General features: G+C 35.3%; 1 protein-coding gene across 4 annotated transcripts in view; it reads left to right on the forward strand.

Annotated features, from left to right (window-relative positions):
- Window positions 1-10,547, forward strand: part of LOC115223971 (alpha-1,6-mannosylglycoprotein 6-beta-N-acetylglucosaminyltransferase A-like) — a 125,450-nt gene that overhangs the window by 30,145 nt on the left and 84,758 nt on the right. For 3 of the 4 annotated variants that reach the window (XM_036512729.1, XM_029794734.2, XM_029794733.2), the window contains one exon: window positions 9,719-9,887. In XM_036512729.1, coding sequence (XP_036368622.1) covers window positions 9,719-9,887 — 169 coding nt within the window. Of the gene's footprint in view, window positions 1-9,018; window positions 9,141-9,718; window positions 9,888-10,547 lie in introns of those variants that run through there. The other variant, XM_036512728.1, reaches the window with a different exon arrangement.

Raw genomic sequence — 10,547 nt, forward strand, 5'->3', positions numbered from 1 at the left:
TCTAAAAATACTTATATAGTTATATCCCTCACAAACCTGAGCAACGCCGGGCGATACTGCTAGTATATATATATGATAGATCGTTAGCTCCTACACGCATTTTTTTCTCTCCTTGTTTCTCTCCTTTTTTTTCTGTGTATCTTTCTGTCGAAGAGCGTAGGCTCAAAACATAAAAGACTTGTTCTATTTCTATTCCTGAGCGCCATACTAATACATTTGTTTGCTTGTAATCCACCTGCCTTCGTCTTTTGTTTATTTTCGTAAACATTCCTGTTATATATATATATATAATATATCACCGTGACCACCAGGCTATCAGATGTTGCTACACATTGCTGGTCTCAATGTGCTTCGCATTGTTTTAGCCTTCAAATGACACCACCCTGCTGGCTAAGCGAGCAGGCCAACCGCATAAACATCCAGGATTGCTTGAATATTTATGCTGTGAACACACTACTTATATTTTGCTGTAATACTGCCTGGATTTACCTTGGATTTTACCTAAGGACATATGGACTAACACCCATACCCTCTGAAAAATGAACTGTGAACTTTATTTCCTTATGCTATGCCCTTCTATTTCATTGCGAATTCTCCACTGTAACTGGCTTTCGTGCTAGTGGCATGTAAAAAAATTTCTCACAAAGATATATGTGTCTAAAATAGTATTGTATTAACTATATATGTAAATATATGAAACAACAGTTTAAAACTTTGTTAATTAATACATCTTACGATTGTTTCACAAAAGTATTATCGTTATAATGGAATCCATTGTTGATACACATTGATAAACAATACTTCCGCGTGTCAGAGATTGATAAGATAAAGTTTATATAATACTAGCAGTATCGCCCGGCGTTGCTCGGGTTTGTAAGGGAAATAACTATATAAGCATTTTTAGAGAGTTATAGCCAAAAAATAGCAAAAAATGCATTAAAATGGAAAAAAATATGATGGTAAAATTTTTTAAAAATCGTTGACTCATCGTAGACATTTTTAGAGAGTTACTTCCCTTATATAATAGCGAAAAAATGCATTAAAATGGATGGAAAAAAAAACGATGGTAAATTTTTTTTGAAATCGTAGACTCATGTAGACGCTTTCTTAGCCATTTCTGTTTTGGTGTCTTCAAGCTATGAAGTCGTTGTTCTAAAAGAACGCTGGTCTCCTTGACAACGCATTACGACGTTGATTTCCTTACACTCCCTTCCCCACAGGTGCAGGTGTGAGCGTGGACGCCAACTCCGCCGCCATCGACACACGAAAAATTATGCATTAAAATGGAATAAAAAATTATGTTAAATTATTTTTAAAATCGTAGACTCATCGTAGACGCGCGCTAATACAGGCTAATACGGGCTCGATATGAATCACGACTATAAGCTACCCGAATTTGGTTAAACTGCACCGCAAAATGTGGGAGTAGTTAGGAATCTAAATCGAAGGGGACAGACACTCACACAACTACAGTTTTATATATATAGATATACATAGCGCAGTAGTGGTGAGATGTGACAGGAAAGAAAAGCATACATTCACTCTCTGCATGCAATTAGACTCGGAAAGTTCGTGAGGAACCCATTGACCCAATTTGCTGACTTTTCCGATAGCACACAGGTTCAATGAATGGTTGAATGACCAATCCAAGCTTCTCTGCCAGTTCCTCAACAGTTACGATGAGATTTTGTTCCACCAGGGTTTTCAGGATGTCCTTGTCGAGTTCTACAGATCTTTCAGGATGAGGCTCGTCTTCTAGGCTGTAGTTTATGGCTCGGAATTTCTGGAACCACCATTGACACTGCCTTACGCTTATTGTCCAATCCCCATATACTGCATTAATATTTCTTGTACTTTCCGTTGCGTTGTTGTCTTTATTGAACTCATAAAGCAAAATATGCCAAATATGCCCCTTTGTTACTTCCAATATAGCTTTGAAAAAAATAGCTGTTAAAATCGAAATGCACTCTTCAAAACTTGCACTATGAATAAGGACAAGATAAAATTACTACCTGCTTTTATAGCAAGTTAATATAAGTAGTTTATCCCATTCCCCTCTGACTTTTAGTTCAAGCTGTTGAAAAAACCGCATTATTATATATATATACATACATACATACATACATACATATACACACACACTCTCTCTCTCACACACATGCACACATTATATTCTGTTATTCTTTTATATGTTTCAGCCTTGAGGTTGTGGCCATGCTGGATCATGTGTGTGTGTGTGTGTCTATTTGTCTGTCTGTCTGTATGTATATATGTATATGTATGTGTGTGAACAATAATATTTTCAACAGATGTGTTGCAATGTGATCTGATTGTTCTCAAGCTTCAATAGTGTGTGTATGTGTGTGTGTTGTGTGTGTGTGTATGTATGTATGTATATGTATGTATGTATGTATGTGTGTATGTATGTATGTGTGTATGTATGTATGTGTGTGTGGGTGTGTATGTATGTATGTATGTATGTATGTATATATGTATGTATGAGTGTATGTTTACTTTATTACTAACACAAGCCACTACGGTTATTTAATGTAAAGTCTTCCTCAAATCACTCTCTCAAGCTATTTACTCTCTTCCAAGAACATTTTCACTCACTCTCTCTGTTAGCTTCCATACATTTTACTCATGTATCTATCAGCGTGATAGACAGAACAAATATTACATCTAGTTTTCATTTATTCGTTGCCCACACTGTGTGTGTGCGTTTGCGTGTGCTGTAAACCAGACTAAGAAAAGCATTTGACACACACACCAGAATGTGAGTTTTCTGTAAATTTTGCTTAATTGGAGTTTAAATTTTAAAAACTGGACCTGGCATGACGCGATGCATTGTACTCTTAAAAATGCTAGGTAAATTGTAATTGAAGAAATCCTATATTGTAGATTTGTATAACTCCCAAAGGGAGGCAGATAAAATCTGCCTTTTATAATAAGAGATATCGAATGTTGATTTAAAATCCAAAAAATATATGAAAAAGTATTTTTGAAAAATAGATTAAAATTTACTGGTTTTGATTCAAGCAGGTAGACTTTGGTAAGAAAATTTTAAAGTTTGTATATATTTATCCTTGATAAATTTATCTCGGTAATCCATGACAATTATGTGTAAGCTATTTCTTGATTTCCCACAAGGGGACAGTACAGCCTGGCTGGGGTCAGACACATACGGATGGTTATAAGATTTTAAAATGCACAAAAATGATAATCGTATGATAGACAAAAGACAATCACAAAACAATAAAAGACAAAAAAATGAGGTATTAAAACAGGTTAGTGCTCCATCTCCATGAGCCCTGTTTCTCTATTGACACCTTCTGGTAACCTTTATAGTGTGTTCACGCAGAGTCTTTCATACCCAACATTCGTGCTACATGTACCCATCTATCTTTATACATTCTCGCTGACAGGCACCTCCTCTCTAGCCCCACTTTCCTTTTCAGATGAAAGGTGAAGGCCTTCACCAATGTGAGGCCGGAGACAAAGCTACCTATCATTACTCCTTTCACTCTTGACTTACAAATCACCTATTTCACGATTGCTACTACCATGAGAAAACAATTCGTACCTTCTTCCGTAAGGAAATCTGGTGGGTCAATTTTTAAAAGTGACTCAAACGATAGCTGTACTCTCCTCACATCTGACAACAGGTGTTCTGCATAAGCCCATACTTCTGACACACCCGGACACTGAACAATAGTGTGCAGGACGGTTTCATCGTCCCGGTCGTATCTTGGACAGGCTGATGGGCCAGGATGACCGTGTCTAGTGAGCCTATCCCGAACTTGTAGGGCTCCTTGGTAACACTACCAGGCCAGAGACTTTTGGAAATTATCCAGTGTCTTTGGCCCAAATATTCTTCAGAACAGACTGTCCAACTGATTATCATCAATGTGTGTATGTATATATATATATATATATATAATATGTGTGTGTGTGTGTGGTGTATGTGTATGTGTGTGTGTGTATATATATGTATATATATGTATTTATGTGTATATATATATGTATATATAAATATATGTATTTATGTGTATATATGTATATACATGTATCTATACATATGTATGTATATATATGTATATATATATTATATATATAATATATATATATATATGTATGTATATATAAATGTATATATATGTATGTATATATATATATATGTTAATAAAATAGAACATATGCATATATATAAACATATATGTACGTACCTACCTCTACATGTACATATACACGCATATATGTGTACAGGACACCAAAAAGACGTCGAACACATAGAGAGACGAAAAACATAGACACAAACCAAGGAACAAGACAAGCAAAAAAAGAGACAGGACAATAAGCACAACGAAAAATCCCCTTCTTCAGTCGCTAAGGTTTCATCTACTCTACGTTCGAAGGATTAAAGCGAGACGTATACTTCGAAGAAACTTCCTTCCTGCGAAAAGCAAATCAATTAAAATCCTGAGATCTTTTCGCAGAGGGGTAAAAAAAGCAAGACGGTAACGACAGTACAAACATATAAACAGTAAAAAATATATATATAAACAGTGGAAAATAAAATATAAACAGTGAGAGACAGGACAAGGAGAACAAGATAAGAAGGGCTGTTAACGCCAGACGAAAAAAGTATTGCAAACACTGGATATAGTGGACGACGAGAGAGAAAGAATGTCGACCAGTAGCCTTAGAAGGCAGGGAGAAAAAAGACAGGATAGCAGTTACGACGGAAGTATCGTCGCAGATGGACGACGGGAAAGGGGGAGGAGGAGCAAGAGGAAGAGAGAGAAGAAGGGGAATGGTGCGAGGAGACCATGAAGAACGGTGAGGGGGAGAGAGAGAAGAGAGAGAGACAAGTTAAGTGAGGGAAAAAAGACGAAAAAGGGAATGGGAGAGAAAGAAAGAAAGATGCAGAGTCGCGTGAGAGTTAATATCAAAGGCTAACTTGAAACAGAACAATCTTACTTAATAGGGTGCGCGTTTAGTCGTATAATATGTTAATAAAATAGAACATATGCTATATATAAACATATATGTACGTACCTACCTCTATATGTACATATACACGCATATATGTGTACAGGACACCAAAAAGACGTCGAACACATAGAGAGACGAAAAACATAGACACAAACCAAGGAACAAGACAAGCAAAAAAAGAGATACAGGACAATAAGCACAACGAAAAATCCCCTTCTTCAGTCGCTAAGGTTTCATCTACTCTACGTTTCGAAGGATAAAAGCGAGACGTATACTTCGAAGAAACTTCCTTCCTGCGAAAAGCAAATCAATTAAAATTCTGAGATCTTTAAAAATTCAGGGTGAGTACTTGATAATTGTAAGCACCTGTATATACTGTTAGGTGGTGTAGGTGGTGGAGTAAATTAATCAAAATAAAAACATGATGCCAAGGATTCAGCGGTACATATGTTTCGGACCTTTATTAGACGGATTTATAACAATGCATAATGTGTGTCTATGGCCTTCTTCAGCCGCGCACAATTACTGCCTCAAGGACATGTATTACATCAAAAATTCTACATTGGGGATGCAAATCCTCTCAGTCGCGTACGACATAATGCGGTACCAGCACAAAAATGAAGCGTCCATCCCGTCCTTCTCTCAATGTAGAATGAGGAAGTTTGGGTGTTGAGGTAATATAAATAAATGAATACATAAATAAATAAATAAATAAATGAATAAATAAATATATAAATACACACAGCCGTGAAGGAACCTGGTAATAAGAGTAAATAGGGATAAAGATAGAGGGGCGAGAATTAAGGACGAAAGATAAAAAAATATAAAAATATAAAAGATAAAAGAATATAAATATAGAAATATGAAATATAAAAATATAAAGAAGTGTAAAAAAAAGTATAAATGAATATAAAGATGTAAAAAAAGATATAAAAAAATATAAAAAAGTATCAAAAATATAAAAGGATATAAGAATATAAAAGTATAAAAGAATATAAGGATAAGGGATATAAAGTTGTTACGGACTAACATGGTGGTCAGGGAGATGATATATTCTGGTTGTAGAAGCCTAAGCAGTGGGTGTCCTTTTATTTTTTCATTTTTTTATATTTTTTTATTATATTTTTTTATATTTTATATTTTTTAAATATTTTTTATATATATCTATACATATGTGTGTGTGTGTCTGTGTATGTATATGTATGTGTGTACGAATATATAGACACAGATATATGTGTGCTTGTGGATGTGTGTGTGTGGGTCCATGTGTATGTATATATGCGTGTATGTATATGGGCATGTGTGTGTATGTATGCACACATATGTATGCGTGTGTGTGTATGTGTATCTGTATGTATATATATATATATATATATATATGTGTGTGTGTGTGTGTGTGTGTGTATATATGTGTGTGTATGTGTGTGTTATATATATATGTATATATATATACTCTGTTATACTTTCTTACCCGCGATTTCTTTCATGTCTACCTTTTGTACCCACTATAATTCCGTATCTTGCCCGTGTGCGAGAATGGATCTACTTGTTAAACCTATGTCTGTGCATATGCATATTTTTATGTATATGCATAGGGACCTACTCCCCCATGTGTGTGGGTGTGAGCATGAGTGTGGGTGTATGCACTTTTTTGCCCATATGCATAGAGATTCACTTCGTCTTGTGAATGCGTGTAAGTGCGAGTGTGTCTGTATGTGCGCATGTGCGTGTATGTATATATGTACGTATGCGCTGAAGAAGGCCATAGACACACATTATGCATTGTTATAAATCCGTCTAATAAAGGCCCGAAACATATGTACCGCTGAATCCTTGGCATCATGTTTTTATTTTGATTAATTAATATACATAAAAGTAAATAAATGGTACAACGAAGCACCGGTATTACGGTGCTCGTTTGTACATTTATTTACTTTTATGTATAATTTTACCCTCACGGGCTATTCTTTACTGGAAAGCAATACTTGTATTGCATTACTATTTTCATATATATATTATATAAAAAACTAATACATCTGTCTGTTGTCTACACCACCTGTCTTCATCTTTTGTTTTTTTGTGAATTCTCCCTATGTATATATGTGTATATATATGTGTATATATATATATGTATGTATATATATGTATATATATATATATATATTATATAATATATATATATATATATATATATATATATATATATAATATATATATACCGGAGTAAACACATAAATGTGAAACAAGGTGGGAAAAAAGAGTACTCAAATACCAGTGGTAGTATATATGCTTTATTTTAAGCAGCAGAAAATTCAACAAAATTCAACAGATTTTGTGAATTTTTCTGCTGCTTAAAATAAAGTTATATATATATATATATTATATTATATATATAATATATGTGTGTGTGTGTGTGTGTTGTATGTATATATTCTATATACTTTGTTTTGGGATTTGGTTTGCAAGATTCTTTATGTGAGTTTGTGTGTTGAAGCATATTTTGTTGTGTCTGGGAAGAGTCATTCTCTTTTAGTGCCTTATTATTTAAGACACTCACCAGTAAAGTTTCCACACTTATTTACTTATTTATTTTTTCCTAAAATTTTCGATAGCTTCTTCCAACTTTTTCAATACTTGTTGACTCTGTCCGTCATCCGAGCTGCATTTTTTTGTTTGTTTCTGTGCATTTGTGTGGGTCAGTGTGTGTGCACGTACACATGTATGTATGTATGTATGTATGTATTTATGTATGTATTTATGTATGTATGTATTTATGTATGTATGTATGTATTTATGTATGTATGCATGTATGTATTTATGTATGTATGTATGTATTTATGTATTTATGTATGTATGTATGTATGTATGTATGTATGTATTTATGTATGTATGTATGTATGTATTTATTTATGTATGTATGTATGTATGTATGTATGTATGTATTTATGTATGTATGTATGTATTTATGTACGTATGTATGCATTTATGTATGTATGTATGTATTTATGTATGTATGTATGTATGTATGTATTTATGTATGTATGTATTTATGTATGTATGTATGTATTTATGTATGTATGTATGTATGTATGTATGTATTTATGTATTTATGTATGTATGTATGTATTTATGTATGTATGTATTATGTATGTATGGTGTATTTAATGTATTTATGTTGTATGTATTTATGTATGTATGTATGTATGTATGTATGTATTTATGTATTTATGTATGTAATGTATGTTATTTATGTAACGTATGTATGTATTTATGTATGTATGTATTTATGTATGTATGTATGTATGTATGTATTTATGTATGTATGTATGTATGTATGTATTTATGTATGTATGTATGTATGTATGTATGTATGTATTTATGTAGGTATGTTTTTATGTATGTAAGTGCGTGTATGCATGTGTGTGTGTACCTCCATCTCCTTGTGTGTGTATCTCTGGGTGTGTCTGTATATGTGTCCTTGTGTGGGTGTATATGGTCATGTCTTTCAGTCTTCATTTGCATATGCATGTGTATATTACTCTTTTACTCTTTTACTTGTTTCAGTTCATTTGACTGCGGCCATGCTGGAGCACCGCCTTTAATCGAGCAACTCGATCCGGGACTTATTCTTTGTAAGCCCAGTACTTATTCTAATCGGTCTCTTTTGCCGACTGCTAAGTAACGGGGGACATAAACACACCAGCATCGGTTGTCAAGCAATGCTAGGGGGACAACCAAACAGACACACAAACCCACACACACACACACACCATATATATATATATATATATATATATAATATATATATATATATATATATATATACACATATTACGACGGGCTTCTTTTAGTTTCCGTCTACCAAATCCACTCACAAGGCTTTGGTCGGCCCGAGGCTATAGTAGAAGACACTTGCCCAAGGTGCCATGCAGTGGGACTTGAACCCTGAACCATGTGGTTGGTAAACAAGCTACTTACCACACAGCCACTCCTGTGCCTATTATGTTCATATTACCTATGTAATATAATTTGGAAAATGGCTGAAATAGTAAAAGCACCAGATTAAAACTGGATGACATTTACTCTTAATTCCTTGGCAAACATCATTTCAAATCTCATCCAAATCAGCTTTATCTTTCATTCATGTAAATTTTGTCTTAAGTATTTTATGTAGTTATATGATTATGTAATAATAAATCTCAGAGCGAGTAATAAACAGTAGCTACAACACATTGTGATGTATATTTGCCATTTAAATATGGCTAACCCCTGAGGGTGGATGCTACTGTAGTTTGTAGCCCCAGGAGGACACCTCCTCCAGCTGGCTATAGACACGCTTTCTGTGCCCTATCAGTATTTGCAAAGGGAAGTCATCCTTCCCGGCTTCAACTTATGATACACACGGACTCGAGTTTCTGAATATTGACCCGTCATCGGTGTGTGACAATCACAGTTGTCGATGAGAAGTAGGTTCCCGTCCTCCTGGGGTTACAAACTACAGTAGCATCCACCCTTAGGGGTTAGCCATATTTAAATGGCAAATATACGTCACGATATGATTATGTTAATTCACTTAACTCCTCCAAATATCTTTCTACCCTGAAGTGACTCCTTGACTCTTGGAGTTAAGAGGCGTGTCACCATTCCAAATAAAGTTTATTATTTGACTAACAAATTGATATCAGTAAAGAACAATTTTTCAAATGTTCTCTCTCTTTTGTAGTTTCAGAGATTTGCCAATGGCACTCAAGTTATGGCGATATTACCTACGAACACCAGCACGACGTTCCATTGTATTCCTGGCATTACTTATCATGGTTCTTGCGATGACCGTTTTTAATATTTCCTATGTAAGTTTCAACAAACCACAAAAGGACAGCGACCTGCTTCAGGTAAATCAATGCTTTTTCTAATTCTTTTCAATTTGTTTCCTTCCTTTGTCTTACAACACACTCACCATTCTTCTTTGTTGCTGTTGTTTGCTCCTTCTCGAGCCATGCCTGGCTCATAAGGGCCGGTTTCCCGGTTTCCTTGGCGTTTAGGTTCCCCACCTGGACGGGACGCCGGTCCGTCGCAGGTGAGCAGCAAGATGCAGGAGGAAAGAGCGAGAGAAAGTTGTGGCGAAAGAGTCAGCAGAAGTTCGCCATTACCTTCTGCCGGAGCCATGCAGAGCTTACGTGTTTCACTCATAAGCACACACATCACCCGGTCTGAGATTCGAACCCGTGATCCCTCAACCGCGAGTCCGCTGCTCTAACCTCTAGGCCATGTGCCTCCTCACCATTCTTCTTTCTGTTTATGCATCAATATGTTTAGACACATGCCCATCCACATATCTATTGATATGTCTACATGTTTGTGGAGGCACATGGCCTAGAGGTTAGAGCAGCAGACTCGTGGTCGAGAGATCACGGGTTCGAATCTCAGACCGGGCGATGTGTGTGTTTATGAGCGAAACACCTAAGCTCAACGCGGCTCCGGCAGAAGGTAATGGCGAAACTTCTGCTGACTCTTTCGTCACAACTTTCTCTCACTCTTTCCTCTTGCATCTT

The sequence above is a fragment of the Octopus sinensis genome, linkage group LG24 (genome assembly GCF_006345805.1).
Source record: "Octopus sinensis linkage group LG24, ASM634580v1, whole genome shotgun sequence".
Taxonomy (NCBI): domain Eukaryota; kingdom Metazoa; phylum Mollusca; class Cephalopoda; order Octopoda; family Octopodidae; genus Octopus; species Octopus sinensis.